The 21,449-nt window shown below is 54.1% G+C and overlaps 1 protein-coding gene across 1 annotated transcript in view; it reads right to left on the minus strand.

The window, feature by feature from the left end:
- CNGB1 (cyclic nucleotide gated channel subunit beta 1) overlaps positions 1-21,449 on the minus strand; it is a 71,918-nt gene that overhangs the window by 12,607 nt on the left and 37,862 nt on the right. The window contains exons 19-30 of the mRNA XM_088027401.1: positions 19,829-19,936; positions 18,361-18,518; positions 17,137-17,298; positions 15,424-15,632; positions 14,356-14,406; positions 13,997-14,083; positions 12,082-12,146; positions 11,137-11,259; positions 6,240-6,381; positions 5,343-5,502; positions 3,257-3,354; positions 3,072-3,155 (exon numbers count right to left, since the gene is read on the minus strand). Of these exons, the coding sequence (XP_087883527.1) occupies positions 3,072-3,155; positions 3,257-3,354; positions 5,343-5,502; positions 6,240-6,381; positions 11,137-11,259; positions 12,082-12,146; positions 13,997-14,083; positions 14,356-14,406; positions 15,424-15,632; positions 17,137-17,298; positions 18,361-18,518; positions 19,829-19,936 (1,447 nt within the window). The remainder of the gene's footprint in view (positions 1-3,071; positions 3,156-3,256; positions 3,355-5,342; positions 5,503-6,239; positions 6,382-11,136; positions 11,260-12,081; positions 12,147-13,996; positions 14,084-14,355; positions 14,407-15,423; positions 15,633-17,136; positions 17,299-18,360; positions 18,519-19,828; positions 19,937-21,449) is intronic.

A 21,449-nucleotide genomic window follows, 5' to 3' on the forward strand; every position in this document is an offset into this window, starting at 1 on the left:
GCATTTTGGAAATTCCCAATTATGCACGCCAATGGAGGGTCGGGGGCGTGGAAAAAATTAACAATGGTTCATACAATACATTGATACCTGTGCCTAGCACATGTCACTTCAGGAGCTCGGTAAGCGTTTGCTAGCTGAAACAGGAGTGGTGACAACATTGGTAATGAAGTCCAGCTGTTGTGCGACATTTTTCTGTGCGAGGCATTGCTCTAAGTGCTGGGCCTGCTTAATCCTCCACAGCTCTGGGGTAGGAACTCTTTGCCCCAGGTCGCAAAGCTAGGCCACGGGAGAGCAGGGATTTGAGCCCAGACAGTCTGGTTCCAGACCTCATGGTTGCTGTGGGTTGAACGCTGTCCCTCCCAAACCCATATGTTGAAGTCCTCATCCCCAGGTGCTCAGAATGTGACCTTCTTTGGAAATAGGGTCACTGCAGATGTCATTCGTTAAATTAAGATGAGGTTGTACTGGAGTTGGGTGAGCTCCTAATCCAATATGACTGGTGTCTCTATTAAAGGGACATTTGGACACAGAGATGGGCATAGCAAGAAGACGAGATAAAGTGACACAGGGAGAGGACAGCCATCCATATGCCAAGGAGAGAGGAGCAGATCCTTCCCTCACAGCCCCGAGAAGGAACCGACCCTACCGACACCTTGATCTTGGACTTCCAGCCTCCAGAACTGAGAGACAATGCATTTCTGTTGCTTAAGCTGCCCAGGCTCTGGTCCTTATTTAGAGCAGCTGTAGCAGACTAATGCAATGGTCTTAAATCCCAAGTTAAAGCAAACGAACGAATGAATGAATGCATGCATGAATAGCTTGCTTTGGACTGCAATCAGAAATACCCAGTCTGGGGCGCCTGGGTGGCTCAGTTGGTTAAGCATCTGCCTTCGGTTCAGGTCATGATCCCAGGGTCCTGGGACTGAGCCCCACATCTCACTCCTGCTCAACAGGGCGTCTGCTTCTCCCTCTCCTTCTGCTGCTTGCTCATGCCCTCTCTCTCACTCTTTCTTTTAAAAATAAATAAAATAAAATAAATAAAAATTTTTAAATAAATAAATGAGATCTTTTAAAAAAGAAAAAAAAATACCCAATCTGCCATGCACCTTCCAATCCTCATGCCCTCACAAGCCCCCGGCTCCCTGTCCATCACATCTGGCATGTTTATGTTTTTGTTTTTTTTAAGATTTTATTTATCTATTTGACACGGACTGAGAGATAGTGAGAGACAGAGCACAAGCAGGGGGAGTGGCAGGCAGAGGGAGAGGGAGAAGCAGGCTCCCCGCTAAGCAAAGAGCCCCAAGCAAGGATCCCGATGCAGGGACTGGATCCCAGGACCCTGGGATCATGACCTGAGCCAAAGGCAGCCGCTTAACCAACTGAGCCACCCAGGCGCCCCATATCTGGCATGTTTAAAAGGAGAAGAGCACGGATAGGTAAATTGATGACTCTGGATTCATTCAACAAACGTTTCCTGGGCACCTCACAGAGGCATGAGCTTCTTAACAGACAGGAAGAAAGTTCCATGCCCCTGTTTCTGTGTCCAATTTGACACGGGGCTGAAGGGTCTAGAGAACTCACCCTTGCCTCACTAACCAGCCTTGGGGTGGGCAGCGGGGGGCATCCCAAGGGTGTCTGAGCAAGACCATCGCTGCGCAAAACTGGACAGCAGAGGGCGCCATTCACACTTGCTCATCAAGGGCTCACTTCAACGTCCCCCTGCCAACTCCCACCATCTGGTTCAGTCTTCCTCATTTGCCAGCAAGTTCTACATACCCCCAGGGATAATAAGAGCAGCAATGGCACCTGACTCTGTAGGCACAGCTGATTCAGTTTTCACAACCACCCCATGAGGAAGTACCGGCAACATCCCTACTTTACCCATGAGAAGAGACTCAGAGAGGGCAAGCCACTGCCCCAAGGCTGCACAGCGAGGAAAGAGCCCCAGTGTCAGACAAATCATTCTATAGCTCCTAAACCCCTCTTGGCCTCTAGGACTGCAGCTTTAAGTTTTCAACCATCTGTAGCCTTGTTTCCCCATTTCTCTGGGCTCTCTGCTTCTAGAAACTTCACTGCTATATAGCATACAACTTGGAGATGGGGGCCTTCTTGGGCTGAACTTTCCTGAGTCTCACAGGGGTTGCTTGGGCATTATTTTCAGCCCTGTACACACACCCAGCCTCAACAGCTCAGTAACAAGGGGACTGAAATCTGAGTTCTTGACATTCTGCCCAAACTACTCACTCCAGGTGACCCTGGTCTCACCTTACATCCCAGGGAATGGGAGCAGAAAGGGCCCTCGACACTTTGTAGCCCCAGGTTCAAATGCAAATATTTTCCAGGATCAGACGGGCGGTTTAAGGACTGAAGGGAGCCTGGTATGGGGCACTGGGGAGGGGTGGGGCCTGCGGCATCAGGAGGGAGGGCGACGTCCCCCTTCAGGGGCAGCACCTTCTCCACCCCAGCTGACTCTTGCTATTTGGGAAAGTGGAGCTCTGTTTTCAACCAGAAATCTGGATTTTTATGTGAAACCTTCAAATTTTTAAAGGCTGGGGACTACTTCAACATTTTTTTTAAGATTAGGGGGAGAAAAAACCACCTAAAAAACCATGAAACAGTGTATGGGCTGGCCCCTATGCGAAGGCCATCGGTTTGCAACCTCTGACCTAACCCAGCCCTTCCTCTGCTCCATTTTCCTGATAGAAAGACCAAGACCCTGGAAACAGTTCCATCAACACAGTCAAGGCCCCACCTCTCGCGAGGCTCCTCACTTTCCTCTTCTGGAAAGTGGGGCTCCTCGCCCTGGCTCCCCTGGTCCTGTGTCAAGGGAACAAAGCCTGATGGCACACCGGAGTGCAATGCCTGGAGCTGGACAAAAGCTCCTTGTGCCAAACAAGCCGGGAGCCCTGGGGGCAACTCATGGGTGCAACATCTCCTCTCCCTCCGCAGCAAGTCTGCTCTCCCTGGGCTTGCCCTCCTGGGCCTTCAGAGGCACCCGCTTCAGCCCAGCTCCTGGCCGGCAGGTGCGCTGTAAATCCCAGATGGCCTTGCAGCTGCCTGGGGCTACCCACCTTCTTGCACACGTAGTCGTTGGGCAGGTAGACGACAGAACGGAGCCTCTTCAGCATGTCAAAGATCAACTGTCGGTCACAGCCCTGTCCCCAAGAGGAGGGGGAAAGAATGCCCGTTTAGAGGAGGGTGGGGGCTTGGGGCTCCCCAGAACCCCCGGGGGGCGGAGGTGCTGGGCGGGCTGTACCTGGAAGAGAGCCACTTTGCTGACGATGTTATAGTTGACGTCGATGGCAAGGTCCAAACGCATCTTGTCTGGAAGCTGCACCATCAGTTCTGACTCGTCTGCAAAGGAGACACTGACAATGATCAGAGGCACATCCCGGCCTCCATCCCCCGCCCCTACACATGCACACATGGGGCCCTGGCCACACCATTCCTCTGCCCCTCCAGAGCCACGCAGTATTGCGAGAGTCCCCCCATCTGGGCTTTTCGGATGCTATTCCCTCTGCCAGGGAAAACCCTCGTGTACGTCCCTGGTTAACTTCTACCCATTCTTCAGAACCCAGTACTAATGTCACCTCCTCCAGGAAGCCTTCCTTTGAGATCCCTGCACCAGCTATTAGGTTCAGCAGTCTCTGCACTATGTAGCGCTGATCACACCCCTTATGGCAATGGTCTGTCCGTGCTAGTCTGCGCTTCTCACACTCTAAGAATGTCAGCAGGGACTAGAGTATATCGAACACTGTTTTTACAGAGTGCTTTACAAAGATGATTGTATTAAATCCTCCCAACAACCCGACAGGTGCCCACTACTATCATGCCCACTTTACGGACAGGGAGGCTCGGGAGGGCAGGGACTTGCCCATAGCCTCGCAGCCCAAGGGGAATGGAGTCAGTACCCCACCCGGGCCGTGGGGCTCCAGGGCCTGTCCCTGAAGAGCAGGGGCTGAGTCTGTTTTGTCCATGACGGGGTCTGCAGTGCCCAGCAGAGAGCCTGGCATGGAACGAATGTCGGTACCAGGGACAGGAAATGCACTACCTTGACCCCCAATCCCAATGCCGCTCCCACTGCACCACAATCACTTATGGGCTCAAGAGTGGACCTGCATGACCCCGGGCAGGTGGAAGCCCTCTCTGGTCCTTCATGTGTGCCTCTGTGGACGGGGGCAGTGATTCAGATGTCACAGGGCTGTCCCTGGAATGGAACGAGGCGATGGCTGAGGGACCATGCCTTGTACAGAGTGAGTGAGCCAGCAAAGGATACCAAGGACGCCTCCACCCCTCGGCTGTCCACAGCTGTGACAACACCCTCAGCTCAGGAGAACTTGGAGCTGAAGTGTGGCTTCTTCAAGGCCAGAGGGAAGCCCGTGGAAGCAGGGGGGCCCTTGAATTAGCTGAGAGCATTGAGGGGCCCTAAGACACAGTGCCAGTGGCCCCCGGCTTGTCAGGGGCCCCCCGAATGATGTCTAAGTTCTGAAAACAAAAGTACTAGCTCCCAAAGATAAAAAAAGAGAGAGACTGGGGGCGGGGGGGGGGGTTGCGGCAGAAATCATGACTTAATTAACATATAAGTAGTATGTTCACATTTCATTAAGGGTTCCATTTAGAATTCAGGAAAACATCACTACATTTGAAAACAGTGCACAAGTAAGATTCTCCCACTTCACGGGAATCACTGAGCGCATCCCATCATTGACAAGGAAGCAGAAACAGTGGGGAGTTAAACGCATTGTTGCGGCCAAAGAATTTCAGAAGAAAAGCATAACATCGACAAATTTACAAAAAGTTTATGTGTATGGGCACGTGGGTGGCTCAGTCGGTTAAGCGTCTGCCTTCGGCTCAGGTCATGATCCCAGGGTCCCGGGATCGAGTCCCACATCGGGCTCCCTGCTCAGTGGGGAGTCTGCTTCTCCCTCTGCCTGCCACTCTCCTGCTTGTGTTCTCTCTCCCTCTCTCAAATAAATAAATAAATAAAATCTTTAAATATATGTGTGTGTGTATGTATGTTTACGGAAAGAGAAGGAGAGAGAGGGTCTTCCTTCTGTCCTGATTTCAGCCGTACTTCCATCTCTGATGGGGATGCATTTCAAGGGAGGGGAAGGGAGGGGAGGCAGGGAGTCCAGAAGACAAGGCTCTCAAGCCTTCAGGGGTCTCCTGACGGCCCAGCTTGGGGCACCGCATGGGCCTCCCTGGGTGCCCCTCACTTGAATATGTTGGGGCCACAGCCGAGAGGCCCCAGTGCTCAGGACCTCAGGGACATGGGTCAGAGGCAGGGCCCTGGGAGGAGGGGGCCAGGGGATAGCTGGTGGCAGCCGCAGCACCTGTCTTACCCAGCATGCCTTGGGACTGCCAGGTGTACTCGTACCAGGTCTTGACCCGGTTCTGCACGGAACTGGGGATCTTGTAGAAGTTCATGTACTTCACGGTGTTGTCCATGCAGCTGCGGTAGTAGGCCTGCCCAGCTGTGGCGGCCCCCACCACGTCTCTCATCTAGGCTCAAGGAGGAAGCATCAAAGGGCAGAGTGGGGCTTTGGGGGGGGGGGTTGTGTCACAAGCACGTGTACTCTATTCGGACTAGGGGTGTGCGAGGGAGGGGGATCAGGAGAGAGGGAGACCCACGTCCACACACAGAGAAGGTTGCCGATGGGAGAAAAATTCTGCCCCCAGGGTGGACGCGGGACGGAAGGAGTGAGGCTGCTGAGCGCAGCCGCCCACGAGGAGGAAGTGCCTCGCCGGGCTGGGCTGCCTCTGGTGCGGCCTGGCCCCTCGGTGCCAGAGGCCACTTTGACCTCACTGGAGGACGTGTGAACCCGGTAGCGCTCCTCGGGGCAGGACCCAATTCTGAGGCCACCTGACTGGCCTCGTGCATTGATTAGAATAGGAGATGCATCCCTGCACATTAGACACCCCCAGGGGTTTCTCTCTGAGGGAACAGCCCAAATCCCCAGCCTTTGCAGAAAGCCATTCAGCCCAGCTCTCCAAAGACATCCCAGGGGGACCCACTTTCCAGTGGAAGCAACCGTAGAGAAGAACAGGACCTAGACCTCCACCCCCATCCCCTTCACCCAGCAGGTCCCAGAGCTCCAGGCTCCTGAGTCCAGGTCCCATGGTGTTTCCTGGACTTAGTCCGAAACGAATGGCCACAGATGATGACATTTCTGGCAGCAGTGGGAGGGAGGGGGTCCTGCAGGCAGGTGGGTGGCAAGTCAGACTAGTGACACAGCTACCTGTCCGATCATCACAGAGAAAGCGAAGACACCCGTGAAATAGTTCAGCCCCTGGAAGACGATTTCAAAGAGCGTTCTGGGGTCAGGCAGCCCACCAATGGTGATGAGGGTCTTCACAGCCCAGTAGTAACAGCGAATGTAACTAGAGAGAGAATAGGAAAGAGACTTCGGTCAGCAAAGGCCCCCCCCCTTGCTGAGCCTGGGTGGCCTGGCTCTAACAGATGTGCAATATGCACATCTGTTTCTACATGCAAGGAAAACAGCCTCACCCCCACAGAGCATGCGGTTTGCAGAGTGTATTCATAGATGCAGAGGCACGTTGTCACCTCCATTTACAGATGTGGAAACTGAGGCTCCAGGAGATTGCTAGAAAGACTTGGCAGGAGGGAAGACCAGGGTTTTCTGACTTCTGATGTCTGGGATCCCTCAATATTCTTTCAATTTCCACTAACTTCCCTTTGTCATCCCGCCATGTTAGTTCACGGAAAGCAAGAGTGACACTGAACTTGGAAGATATCTCGAGGACTACGTTTTCTGACCCTCTCCCTTGCCCAGACCTTTTCCAGACAGGGAAACTGAGGCCCCAGAAGGCAAAGGGAACACTCATGGTCACCAGTGGGCCAGGTCCAGAGCTGGGATTAGAATTCAGTCTGTCATCTGCTTCTGTTGAGTTGTCACCCACAGTTGGTAACGTCGCTCCGCGGGCGCAGGAACCAGGGAAGGGAGGTATGGGCCCAGGAGGGGCCCCGAGCTCATCTCATTATCACAGAGAAGTAAGAGCCCCTCACACATCTGTTCGCTCCTTGAGGCTGGGCCCTCCCAGGGGTCGGCAATGAGTGAGGTCAGCAGGGCTCGACGACAGGACAATCCCGGCTGGCTTTCCTGTGCCTTCCTGTCTTCCTACCTGGGCATGCAGGAGGCGTCCAGAGCCTGCCCTGGCCCCAGTGTCCTGATGCACCCGCACTTCTGAGGTCCTTGCTCCGCTCCAAAATCAAGACCATCATCCGGCTGGCAGCTCATCTAGTCTGGGGGTGACCCCAAGCAGGCCCTCGCCTGGGCTCTGGCCACCGCTATTTATGCAGAGTCATAGTTAGCACACGTGATCTGGACCGGACTGCCTGGGCTCAAACCCAGCTCTGTCACTTCGTCACCGCCTAACGTGGACAAATTACTAATCTCAGCAAGCCTCGGCTTCTTTCTCCTAAAAGGGACCCGGCAGCAGCACATCCTTCACGGGGAATCACAAGGACAAAATGCGGCACTAGAAGAACGCCTGGGACATGACGGGCTCTCAGTCAATGTCAGCTACCAGAGCCTTCTCTGTCGCTGGTACCGGCCACGTGCCCCCAGTTAGGGAACAACAGGCTCACCCGTGTCCCCAAGAAGCTCACCGTCTAGTGGGAACAGGCAAGAAATCGTGCAGAGAGCACTGGGAGGGGGAGGCAGAGGTTGGTGGGGGCTCTGCCTCTAACTACTGGGGCTGGCCGCTGGACCACCCTGCACCGCATTCCCACCTGGTGCCTGGAAACCTCAGGACGGCGCGGGCCTCCCCCACAGAGCCCCCCATCATACTGTTCCTGGCCACCAGAGGGCGTGCAAAGCAGACTGAAGCGGGGACGGAGCTGAGCGCTGTCTGGGAGCGGAGTGGGTGCTCCTGGACTCCCAACAGAAAGGCGACAGGAACAATGACCCCAAACCTTCCCCCAAACTCCTTCTGATTGGAGATATTCTATTGGCATGGCATGTCTTAGGGGCCTCCCTGAAGTCCTCATGTCTTCCATGCTCCTGGGCCTGTGGGGACCCCCCGCACGCTCCAGGCCAGGAAGAAGCAGAACAGCGCGAGGGACCCAGGTACGTGGGAACTTGGGTCCTCAAGCCCCTGGGCCAGAGCAGACACTCAACAAATGGTCACTATTTTGAAAGTGATTATTACCCGTGATATTGGACTTCTGGGTGGATCCTTCACTCTTTGTGCTTTTTTGCACGTATTGGGGGTTCCCTGCAGGATCTTCGTCTGGAGAAGAATAAGACTGCTAAGACAGCATTCCCCCTTCCAAGTTGCTGCAGAAGGAAGTCCCTGCCCTCCCCTTCCCTGCTTGCCCTTCCACCGCGGGCCTGCCCGTGATGGGTGTGCCAGGCCCAGTCCTGGGACCTGGGTTCTCAGCTTCTTGGGGCACAAACCCCTTTGAGAACCTAAGGAAAGCTAGCAAACTTCCCCTTAGGGAGGCCAGTGTGTCCTCAAAATTTAGCTCCACTGGGGCGCCTGGGTGGCTCAGTCGTTAAGCGTCTGCCTTCGGCTCAGGTCAGGATCCCAGCGTCCTGGGATTGAGCCCCGCATCGGGCTCCCTGCTCCGCGGGAAGCCTGCTTCTCCCTCTGCCCCTCCCCCTGCTTGTGTTTCCTCTCTCGCTGTCTCTCCCTCTGTCAAATAAATAAATAAAATCTTAAAAAAAAAAATTTAGCTCCACTTTCCAGGAGGGTGGTGGTGGGACCCCCGTACGTCTCTGGATCCCGGCTTAGGAACCCCTCTGCTGGTACGCTGGCTTCCCCATAAGAATGACCATAGCTAGGACATGGTCACTGACTCCTGTCCACATGCTACACACAGGAGTTTCTCATTCCTCACAAGAAATCTGAATGTAATACTATGCTCAGGCTGTAGAGGAGAAACTAAGTCTCAGAAAGGGGAAGGGCCTCAGCCAAGGTCACAGAGCAAGTTTTAATGAATACCTTCTGTGCGTCCCTTCCCGGGATTCCTGTCCCTTAAGCCTGTGCCCTGGCTCTCCAGGCTCACAGCCCCGACCTGGACCCCAGGTGCTTCTGCTGCCCTTCCCGCACCGCCCTCCCTCCCCCGACCACACCAACCCTTCGTCTGTCGCTCCCCCAACTGGTTCCTTGGCTTCCCCCCATCCCTCCAACCCCTCCTTCCCTCAGCCATCACCAGCAGAGTCATCTTTCTGAGATCCCTCTAGGTCCTGTCATCTTCCTCCTTCCAAGGTTTCGAGGCAAGAGGTCAGAGGGGAGCTGGGTTATCTTTCCATACCCATCCGACCTTTAAAAGTATGGCAGCCTATGGGAATGCCCTGTAATTTCCCACCTACTCTTCTGGAAACCGAGAACTGCTCTAAAAAAAATAGTGTACTAATGACAATAATAATAATTTTTTTTTAAATCTTAAAAATGTTCAGATCCTTGGCCAGGCCATCGCCCTTTAGGAATTTATCGTGAGGAAACAATCAGGCCAGAGGACAAAGATTCAGATACAAAGATGTTCACTGCAGTGTCACGCGTCAGACTGAGGAACTGGAAACCCCTCAGTGCCCAGGGATGAGGCCATAATTAAATAAACACTGGCCTCTCTGCACGGGGAGGGCATCAGTATCGGGGGCTTTTTTAAAAAAAATTAATAATAGGCAAATATGCACGATATCATCTTATTCTATATCCCTGTGGGTGACATATTTTTCCACATTTTCACATTTCTAACATTGGGATGGATCTTACAATCTATGGGTCCACTTATTGTAATATTTCTTTTTTTTTCCCAAAAAGCTGCATTGACTCAATGCGTCATAGAAGGAACTGCATCTTAGAAGCGAAGAAATATAGTGAAGAATGTTTCTGATCCTTCTTCAGTAATCAGAATAAATAGATATGAAACAAAGAACAGCAAAAAAGAACCCTGTACTGGCTCCCCATTGCCTAGAACAATGCTGTTATCCCATAAAAATATGATGCGACCCACCTACATAATTTAAAATCTTCTAGTTGCTACATTTTCACAGTCAAAAGAAACGGGTGAAATTAATCTCAAAAACAATCATTTGTTTTAGTGACCCAAAATATCAACATTAATATCATTTCAACACATAACCAATATTTTAGGCGTCAGTAATAAGGCAGTTGGCATGTTTCTTCATATCTTCTGAACCTGTATTTCACAGCTCAGTCACGCTGCCTCTCAAGCACTTGGTGGCCCCCCCGTAGCTAGCGGCCACGTTATTGGATAGTCCCCGCCACCACCCAAGATGGCTCCCAGAGCCCTGACTCCGCCATTTTGCAACTCCGCACCTTTCTTCCGGCTGCTCCCTCCCCCAGAGCTTTCTCTGCCCCTTCTCTCCACCTACCAAGGCCAAAATCAAACGTGGCTTTTTGGAATTGACCTTCCAGTGCCACCTTCCCCACACCTCTCCAGCACCAGGCAGAGGTTATGCTGGTTAAGAATGCAGCCCCGGGTTCAAATCCCAGCTCCGGAACTTATGGGCCAACTGTGTGACCCTGGGAAGTGACTTCCCATCTGTTACCTCCTCTATACAATGGGAATGATGATAGTGCCTATCTCGAGTGATGACTGGAAGGATTAAGTTACTATGTTAAGTAGTTAAAGCAGGGCTAGTTACAGAATAAGCGTTCTCTAAGTGCTTGCTGCTATGATTAATAGTAGTACCACTGCCGTTGTCATTACTTGAGCCTGTCCACAACGTATGGCAGCTGTCTGGATTGGCCAGTAGGTTTCACCTCGTTTTCCAGCTCCCGCATGGCTAGTGATGCCCAGGGAGCTATGCTGAGAGTGTGCTCTGGCCTCCTTCCCACTTGGCCGTGTCCACGGGGTAGAGGAGTGGAGGCACATGGGAAACGAATGTGCCAACTCTACTAGGCTTTAGGAGGCTGAAAGGATCTTTCTAGCAAGTCTTGTTCCTGTCTGTGCCCCTCCGTGCCTGGTACACGGCGGGTGCTCAGGAAATGTTAGCTCAGTGAGGACACGGAGACACGGTCCTCAGCCTTCCTCATGTCAGGGGTTCCGTGGGAGCGAGGCAGCCTCAACAACATGCGGTGGCAATGGTATCTCTTTCTGGGACTCTCAGTGAATTATAGCCCCAGGAAGAGAGTGTGGCTCACCTGTTTCCTATGCCATCGTAAACCCAGTGAGTGGAGCCGATGCCCTGATAGGCTGACGCCCAGTAATACAGACATGAGTTCACATGTAGGCTGTAGAGCAGGTAAGCCGTGGTCCTGATCACCCTGCAGAAGAAGGAAACGCATGAACAGAGCGGCAGGGAGGGCGGCCATGACCTCTCACCCCAAGGGTTGGAACTGCAGGGAACAAGCCCACCTTCACCTCCCCTGACACCCGCCTTGGACATGCCCCTGGTGGAGCGTCACAGCCCTGCCCCGCTGCCTGGCAGGATGGACACCTGGCAGACACCTGGCAGGATGGACTGGGCCAACCGCATGCTCTGCGGAGACTTCACCAACTAGGGACGGTGGCGTGTGAACAGCGAGTTGTCCAGGCCAGGGGCTGGGAGGGCCCTGAGTTCCATGTGCAGACAGTGCTGGGGCAGTGAAGGACAGGAAAGGTCAGCAGAGGCTGTATCCTTGGAGAGGGCCGGGGAAGGGACGGACGCGTGCAGGGAAGGGTCCCTCTGTGAGTGACATGGGGAAGCTTTGTCCCTGCGTGTGGCCCGGCTGGGCTTGTGCCCCACTCTCCGACATCAAGAGATGGCCCACTGTCCTGACAAACACCCCCCCAACCGTGTTCGAGCTGGATTGAGGGGCCCAGTTCCCTGCGCTGAGATCAAAATGACACCCGGCTCCCTGGAAATAGCGGTGAGCCATGCATACGAACCTCTGTATGCCCTCCTCACAATTGGGGGAAATGGGACATTCCTGGCTCTCTAAAAAAACAACATCCCTTCAGAGGAGGGCCAGGAAGAGGCCTGGCTTCCGGTAGCACTGGGGCCCGCAGGGCCAGAGGAACTTGAAAGGGGAAGAAATATGAGTAGAGAACGCCTTGCTCCGTTGTTGCTGCGAACGGCCCATGGCGTGTGTGCGTGTGTGTCTCACCTGTAAATATAGGCTTTGCTGAGGATGGATTCCAGGCGGCTGTTAAACTCGAAGAAGGCCAGGTACTGGGAGGAAGAGCAAAGCATCAGGACAGCCCGCCGTCGGTGGGGTGGGGCGCCACCCTCCCCTGTCCCCCAGCGCGGAGGCCTCTTTCTGCAGCGCCCCCCAGAGGAGGCTGGACAGTGAGCATTCAACATCAGAGGTCCGGAGCCCTCTGAGGGGTGGGGGCCAGAAACTCCATTTACCAATCCACAGGAAACCGTGACCCCTCTTCCCACAGAAATTACACGTAGTCCTGTTCTCACAGTTTGCCGATGTGTAAGGCAACTCCTTAGACCTCTCGAAGCCTATCATGACATTTTCAGGGGTACACACATCTCAGGTTAAGGACCCTGTTTGCCACGTTTACTTATAAAGGAAACCATTTTATAAAGAAACAGCATCCTTACCACCCCTTACGTACATCCTTCAAAGGCTTGTCTATAATAATAAAAGTATAATAGTACCTGCTCTTCTTTACTGAACACCTTTGATGACCACACTTTATATTCATTACCTTCTTGCTTATTTACACGCGAGGTGCATGGTAGCATTCTCCTTTTACAGAGAGGACATTGGCACTTCGTGATGCTGAGTCACCCGCTCAAAGCACACAGCTGCTAAGTGCCTGAGGCAGGATTCGAACCCAGAGCATATTCAGAGCGGCAACACACCGCACACGTGTTGTTGGACATTGGAGAATGACTGTGAGGGAAGTTCCCCGAGCCATGGGCTGGTCGTCCTCCACGGGGTCCTTCTGAAGTCCCTCCAGGGTTTATATCGGATGCAGGGGGCTGTGGGCTTGGATCTCCCTCCCCTGAGGCTCAGAGTTGTGTCCTGAGTCGCGCTGAACACCAGATACGGATTCCATTGCTCTGGGGGGCGGGGGGAGGCTGTAAAACTCGGCTTGTGGGTCCACAATTGGTCTGCCAGGAAAACCCATTTGAGGGATCCCAAGTGCTCTGACTGGCTGTCGACCCTGGTCACATTACAAGGATCACTGCCTGGTCTCTCTTTTACCCTGTGTCACCTTCACGGGGACACCGGCTCTGCCCCAGCGGCAGGAAAGATAGCTGTCATGACACTGGGCAACAACCAACAATGAGAACAGGTATTGGGCTGCACGACCAAATCTATCCCGGGTACTTCCTGGCTCCTGTGACCTTGGGCAAGTCACCCAAGCTTTTCAAGCCTCCGCATCCCCATCTTTTATTTATTTATTTATTTTTAAAAAGTTCCTTCTTTTATTTTTTTTTAAAGATCTATTTATTTATTTTGAGAGAGTGAGAATGAGAGAGAGAGAGAGAGAGTACATGAGAGGGGGGACGGTCAGAGGGAGAAGCAGACTCCCCGCTGAGCAGGGAGCCCGATGCGGGACTCGATCCTGGGACTCCAGGGTCATGACCTGAGCCAAAGGCAGTTGCTTAACCAACTGAGCCACCCAGGCGCCCCGCGTCCCCATCTTTTAGACGCAGACCATCATAAAGCTGAAGTCCCTCTGTTGTGTTTCTGTAATTACTGAAAGCATAGACCGTGGAGGCAGACTGCTTGGGTTCCAACCCGGACTCTATTCTTTCCTACCTGTGTGACCTAAGGCAAGTTACTTAACCTCTCTGGTAAAATGCTGCTATTAACAACACTAATCTCTGTTAAACTGTGGGGTTGAGGAGTACGTACTTGTAAAGCTTCTGGAACAATCCCTAACACACAGCACAACGAAGAAGCTCTAACACTTTTAAGGAACTTCCCATCCCCCCTGGGGCCATCCTGATGCCCCACCCCCACCCCGCCCCCGCTCCCCAGTGCTGCTCAAGGCAGACATCAAGATGCTAGTGCAGAGCACGGGGGAGCTGAAGGCCCTGGATGGGAAGCCTACCTTCAAACAGCGGGGTAAGCGCAAGAGGGGATTCACACCGAACTTCAGGTAGAGCAAGTCCAAGGGCAGGAGGCAGAGCATGTCCATCTGAAATCCCAGTGGGACACCACAGTGTATAAAACAGGCAGCCCCCAGGGGGTTGGGAGGTAAGGGGAGTGACAGGGTCTCTACCTTCCCTGGAAGGGTGAGGTCAGAATGCCCCAGGAGCGGGCAGAGAGCTCCTTTTTACCCACAAGCCTCCGTTTGCCTACCCAATGTCATTCTGGTGGGAATGACATCGCACCGGCCCCAAAGCACCCAGGGCCCCCAGTAACACCACCTTCCAGGACCCGGCGGAAGCTTGCACCCTTGGCACACACCTTAAAGCGATGAGATTTCAGGTAGTTATTGCGCATCTCCTTCTTGTCCGTCTGAAAGAAATGGAATATTGACTGTGAAATGGCCCGAAAGCTTAAAACCTGACCCGGTGGGGAGCAGCATGGACATCCCTGCAGAGTTTCCACCTTCCTATCAGAGTAACAGCCCTGGGGACAGTGGAGCTTTGGTGAAAGAAAGCCTCAGGGTCTGCAGGCAGTGAAGCTGGACCTCTGGGAGAGGAGGCTGGACCTCCTGGGGGAGGGGGGGAGTTGTCCAAGCTCATCCGGCTAGATTCTGATTTCCTAGCTGGAAAGTCAATATTAGGCTCATTCTCTTAGCACGTGGGTCTTACCTGGACCATTTGCAACCTGGTTTACTGAGGAACCGCCTCCCGCTCTGATCAGGCTGGGGAAAGAAGCTGCCCAGGGAACTCTTTTTCCTCTAAATTGTATTAGAGACACAACCCCAGCCCGCCTGCACATAGAGGAGCAGGCCCCACCAGTGTGGCATTTTGGAAAGTGACCTGCACAGAGAGATAGGGACTGGGCCCTCTGCCTTCGCCAAGTCAAAGTCAGAACTCAGTTTCCTCCCCAGGAAGTGGGGCCTGCACCAGGGCACAGGGTCTGATGCTGATCCAAGCAGCGCACTCTTTGCAGGACCCCCCACCCCAGGAAATGCTGTTCGCCCACAGCTCCCATGCTGACCGCTCTGTGGACACCAACTCAATCCACCCTCACTGCAACGCTATGAGGTGGGAACAATGACTCCCCCCCTTTTATAGATGAGAAAACTGAGGCTCAGAGCGGGGATGCAGCTAGTGGTCGTAGAGCTGCGATTTGAACCGGGTCCACCTAAGGGTCATTCTCTGGTCCTCTTTCCATCTTTAATTCTGTCAGGTGCTACAGGAGCCATTTCACCCATGAGCAATATTCGTGGGTGTAATTTGAACAAGGACGGGCACACACGCCCGAGATCTTGCTCCCTTGTCTTGTCTATCAGAGCAGACTCCCGAAGGCCCTGCTGCAGGGCCTGCCGCCCACCCCCGGCCCTGCCACCCGCCCAGGACTCACAACGATGTCTCCGCCTCTGACAAACTGCAGGCGCAGCTGGAACACGGTGATGTCCAGGAGGTAGATGAGGTCACACAGGTAGTCCATCAGCAGCCAGAGGAGGATGTTGTCTGGCGTCTGGTAGGGGAAGGCCCAGCGCACGGGAATCAGCCAGCAGTTCCAGTTCCAGGCCAGCACCACGAAGAACAGCCACAGGACGTACATCAGGTCTGTGGGGAGGGAGCGAAGGGGCAGGAATGCGCTAGAACGGCCGTCGGAGGAGGGCTCCTCTCAGGAGCATCAGGGTAGGGCTTCCTTCTTTCCACTAGTCTCTTCCTAGATGTGGCACTTTTGTAACAGGAGTATGTGTGTGTGTGTGTGTGCCTGTGCGCTTGTGTGTGGGCATGTGCGTGTGCTTGTGTGTGTGCATGTGCCTGTGCATGTGTGCTTGTGTGTGTGTATGTGTAGGCATGTGCCTGTGTGCGTATGTGTGCATGTGCGTGTGTGCTTGTGTGTGTGTGCGTGTGTGTGCGCATGTGCGCTTGTGTGTGTGCGTGTGTGCATGTGCGTTTGCCTGTGTGTGCGTATGCATGTGCGTGTGCACGTGCGTTTGTGCGTGTGCGCGCGCATATGTGTGTGCATGTGTGTGTGCTTGTGCGTGTGTGCCTATGCGTGCGTGTGCCTGTGTGTGCGCGTATGTGCATGCATGTGCGTGTGTGCCTGTGTGTGCATATATGTGTGCATGTGCGCTTCTGTGTGTGCCTGTGTGTGCATATGCATGTGTGCCTGTGTGCGTATGTGTGCATGTGCGTGTGCATGTGTGTGCGTATGTGTGTGCATGTGCTTGTGTGCGTGTGTGCCCGTGTGGTGTGGATGTGTGTGCATGTGCGTGTGTGGTTGTGTGTGTGTGCGTGTGCCCGTGTGTGTATGTGTGCGTGTGTGCATGTGTGCCTGTTGTGTGTGTGAAACTATCTCTGATTTAAAAATAAATCCCTGCCAGGCCCTAATAAACCAGCGTACTCAGCAGGGGGGACGATGGGGGCATTATTAGATAATAGGTAGCTAACTAGAAAACACTTTGCTCTCATTCTTACTGAAAGAGTTCCAAAAATGTCTTTCCTACTTCAGTAAATACACAATAGTAAATAACGCCTAGAAGATGGACACACAGACGGGTGGAGGGATGGATGGGTGGATGTCGTGGGTCACGTGGTCATTTTAGAGGCCCAGTGGACAGCAGGGTTGGCATCTTGTCCCCGCAGGACTTGTGTGACCCCAGGAAGGTCTCTCTGTGGCGCCCACCCTGCCTCCCTGGGGAAGGCACAAGGAGAGGTCGGCTTAGAAAGGCTGGGAGGTCCTTCGTCAACTGTAAAGTGCCGTGCCCATAGGACGGGTCGTCATTCCCGAGGAATAGAACGTGTGAGGGGAATTCACTTTAGATGTCACAAGAATTTCTGCCCTTTTCTGCTCAGAGCAGCAGCTCCAGGAAGGGGCCCGCAAGAGCAGAGTAGAAGGCAGCCTTGGCCAAGAAGCAGGGCTCCCGGGTCTGCCACTAACTAGTCGTGCCTCAGTTTCCTTGTCTGTAAGGTGGGGGTGATGGTAGGTTCCTAGTCGGGGGCTTTTTGCTTGTTCGCTCCTGACGTGCCCTTGCACTCCCCCCACTTCTCCCGCTCGGTCTCCTGCCCTCGCAACAATACGTGGTGGGGGCAAGGCCCGGGCCCACCCAGGACTCACTGGTCAGCGGGTCGATGCTCTGGGGAAACCGGTACATCTTCCACGGGCGGCGCTTGAACTTGCAGCAGAGCATGTCACAATAGTGGTCCTCGCCCTCCTCCTCCTGCCCCGGCCCGGCCGGCTTCACTGCCGGGGCCGGCTCTGGGGCTTTCTTGGCCGGGGCTGCGGGATGACACCGGTGACCATCTGACCCAGCCCTGAGGCTCGGGCAGAGGCTACAGAGAGAGGCCAACCAACTACAGACTCTGGACCTGGAGCCGAGGGGACCCTGGCGCCACCCCCAAAGCTGCAGTCAGCTCTGCGTGCGGAAACCAGGGTGCTCTCCACAGCAAACCCCACGGCGCCCAGCCGGACACTCTCACCAGCTACTGGTCTGGAACTGCTTCTCAGGAGCTACCCAGAATGAAGTGTTTCTGGGCAAGTTAGGTGTTTCCAAAAGTCTGCTTGTGCGTCTGTGTTTGGACCCCCTTGGTTCTCTCGGGAGGGCTGGGGGCATTTCCTACCCCAGACCCCTGCCACCAAGGGCCAGAAACCAGGGAAACCTTGCTCTGGGTTTCTCAGAGCAGGAACCTGAGCTCCTTCATCTCTGAAACAAGACACTGAAGGGGACCACAGCCTCTCTGTGCATCAAAGGCGATGGTGTTGGTGACCTAGAGAGTGACTTTTGTAGGTTCGATACGTTTGCGTTTCTAGCTTTAGGACTGTGGATCCAGACCCTGCTAGGTCCGTTGTTGGCGCCCTGAACTCTGAGGCACAGTCCTCCTTTGGAAACCCTCCCTGGCAGGAGAGCACTTCTCTCATTTCCTCTTGGAATTTTGAAAGCAGGAAACTTTCAGGTAGCCCCATGAGATTATGGCAAATGAGGCCTCCGAAAAATAAGACTGAAAAAAAGTGGGGTGTGGACGCCATCTGTGTGTAAGTCCATGAGATGCCCCCCAGGCTGGACCACCTGCCTGCTAGTGGGAAAGGCCCAGAAGGGTCGAGGAGGGTACGTGCCCTGTGGGAGTGGGAGCCAGGTAAGATGGGATCATCGGTCAGAACTTTGGCCGTATTCCCTTCCCTGGTTCCATAGCTAAACCTGTACATACAGGACCCCAAAATCCAGACAGTGGGGAACTTGGCTTTTCCCAAGCACCCCAACCATTTCCTTGGGGGTACCCTCACCATGAGTTTACAAGGGGCTTTAGGGGACCCATTTCTGGCAGGGTGAATCTCTGGACTCACAGGGCTTAGGGCTCTCTTCATCAGAGGTGACGTCAGGGTCGATGAGCTTCTCCTTCACCTTCTCTGTGCGCTCCTTGAAAAGCTTCACCAGCTCCTGGAGCCGGTAGTTGATGAAGATGCTGTTCTGGCTGGCCGCAGACACTGCGCGGTCCTGGCCACTGTGGACACACCACCCGGCGCTGGGGCGGGCTGGATGGGGCGGGACCCCTGTGCCCCCCGGGCCAGAACCAAACGGCGTCCGTACCCCACCCAGCCCGAAGGAGGCAAAAGCTACCCCAGTTTCCTTCGGCCACCAGAAACATCAAACCCACTTTAATAGGTCCTAGGAGGAAATTCAGTCTGGGGCTCACACCTGGGGGCCCAGCTTTTAGAAAATGTACCACGCAGGATCTGATTCGGATGGGCAGTTCTGAGAAAACTTTGATCCCACTTGCGATTTAGGGGGAAACTCTTGGAACTCAGGTCAGGACTGTTAGCCCCAGTTTGGGGTTCCCATGAGATTCGTGTCTGGGACAGATCAAAGAGCAGACAGGGCTACGCTTCTGGCTCAGGAAATAGCTGATGGAAAAAAATAGTGCGGATACGTTCTATATCCTTTTAAATTATAGGAGTTTAAACTGTATGCACTCGCAGCGAGAAAGACAGATGGACAGAGAGACGGACAGAGAGAGAGAATGAATGTGAGTCTGCCCGGCGCTCCACTCACGGGGCAAGTGCCCTGGGTGGCCTGGGACAGGCTGTCCTCTGAGCAGCGTCACTCTGACCATCGTGCTGAGCTGAGTGCATACGAGTGTTTTCACACCTATTTGTTTTCAGACACGGGGGCACCGGAACTCAAGCCAGCTACTCCCCTGGTGCTCACTTGCTGAAGCAGGCTGGGGACAAGCCGTATGGGGGTCCCAACAAGAAAGGGCACACAGGTATGGTGGAGACGCTAGCTGCTCACCCACATCTGTTCCCTCCCGTGGGGAGTGGTCGCTGGGACGCAGACACCCAGCGAGGGTGGCCGGGCGGGCTCCCAGCAGGGGAACATGAGTGGACTTGCTACACGCATCTCTGGGCCCCTTGTCTGAGGTTCTGATCCAGCGGGTCTGGGCTGGCAGCTGGGAATCTGTACTGTTAACAAGCTCCCTGGGTTCAGATCCCTGGCGGTCCTTGTTTTCCTCACTCCTGACCCTCTCAGGGGTTTAGAGCCGGGAGCCAACCTCTGCCCGTGGGCCAGGAGCCTCTCCTTTACAGCAAAGCCCCTGTGCGTTCTGCAGACTGTACAGAACTCCTAGGCCAGCCAGAAGCAGCCTGGGCAGGAGACCCAGCCCCGTCTTAAAGCTCAGAGGCTGCTGGCAAAGTTGTGGTGGAGGGTTCTAGAAACGTCCATGCTCTCCCCCTCAACCCCAACCCCCTCCCCTTGCCTGCTCATCCCCACCCAGACTTCCAACTCTCTGAGACCCCAGAGGTGGTCCCTACTCACTCAGTGCCCTGTGGGCTGGACTGGTCCAACCAGGCAACCACGGGGGACTCAGCTGGTGACAGTGCCTTGAGCTCTTCAGCCTCATCATCTCGGGAGGGCAGGCTCTTCCTGCAAGGACACAGACATGGAGGGGCCTTCAGCGAGGGCAGAGGCCACAGGGGGAAGTGAGCCGACCTCGACCCCTGCAGATCAGTCAGAGCTGAACCCTGGCGGGGGCGGGGGCAATGAGACAGGGGGTGTTGGTGCTGCAAAGGGTCCTCACTTGCCCGCAGGGAGACTCAAAGGGAGAAGAGAGGGACACAGCCCTCTCTGGACCTCAGTCTCCACATCTGTTCAACGGCCTAGTGTAAAAGTAACAACACTGACTTGGTGTCAGGCAAACTTGAGTTTGCATCCCAGTCCTGCTTCCTACTAGTGTATGATCTTGGCAAGTGACTTAAACTCTCTGAGCCACCTCAGTTTTCCCATCTGTAAAATGGGACTAGATTTACTCAACTCATTGAGATACTCAGGACTCAGTGGGGCCTCAGCTTAAATGTTCTGCTTTCCCCTCCCAGTCCCCAGCACACCCTATCTGAGGAAGGAAGACCAAATCCTCCCCGGGCTCCCCTGTCATTCAGTGCATGTCTGCCCCAGGACTGTGCATTCGGAGCCATTGGAGTCCTGGCTGATGGTGTCTGGGTGGGAATCCACCTGTCATTCTTCCCATCCTCAGCTATCGCAACTCAGGATCCCAGAGGCTTCTAGAGGGATACAGATGGAGGGATGTGTAGCACTTGCCTTTATTCCAGAAGGCTCTGAAACTATCCTATGACCTTCTGCCTACTCACTGAGGACGGCAACACTCACGGATTCACCTCCTTCACACTCTAATTAAAATTCCCAGCCGCGAACACGGAGACCAGAATTTGCACAGGTGGAGGACCCAACTCGGTCCTCTTGCGCCCAGCCTGGTGCCCTCTCCTGAGTCAGGGTGCCATCTCCTGCCCAAGACACCAGAGTGTGGAACTCCATCAGCAGCTAGGCTCCCACAGCCCTGTTTTGCGTGCAGCCCTGTGCTGAGTGCCTTGCACGAATTAGTTCGTTGAATTCTTCCAGCGGTCTAGTAACAGGTGGTGTGTCTACCCCCATCTTACAGTATGAACATGGAGGACTAGGAGTGTGCATTGGCTTACGTCGAGCCTCCCATTGGTAAGTGGTGAGCTGGGATTCACCCCAAACCAAGGCTTTAAGCTTTTTAAGGTTTAAGCAAACCTAGCCCCTGTGCCCCTCTGTCAGGGTCTGTGGTTTCCATGGATTTCTGGTGCCTATCAGTTGCCCACAATGCTCATTCCATCCCTGACCATAGGCAGCCCCATTGGCTTCCCAAGTCAGGTATCAGAATTCTCCCCTCTCAGGGCCAAGGAGGCTTAGGTAGATGTTCCCCTGGTTTCTCGAAGTCATGTTCAACTTAGAGCTCTCTGGGACAGTCTTGTTTGTTTGTTTAATTCCTTGTTCATTGTCTATCTCAGCCCCGTGAGAACATCCGCTCCAAGCGAGTAGGCCCCTGTCAGACTTCTCCCAGCACCCAGAGCAGAGCCTGACACATAAAGGTGTTCAAGAACTGTTTGTGAATGAATGA

Source organism: Eumetopias jubatus, unplaced genomic scaffold (assembly GCF_037043125.1).
Source record: "Eumetopias jubatus isolate StellerSeaLion01/CBP00866 unplaced genomic scaffold, mEumJub1_p1.0 scaffold_10, whole genome shotgun sequence".
In the NCBI taxonomy this organism is placed as follows: Eukaryota; Metazoa; Chordata; class Mammalia; order Carnivora; family Otariidae; genus Eumetopias; species Eumetopias jubatus.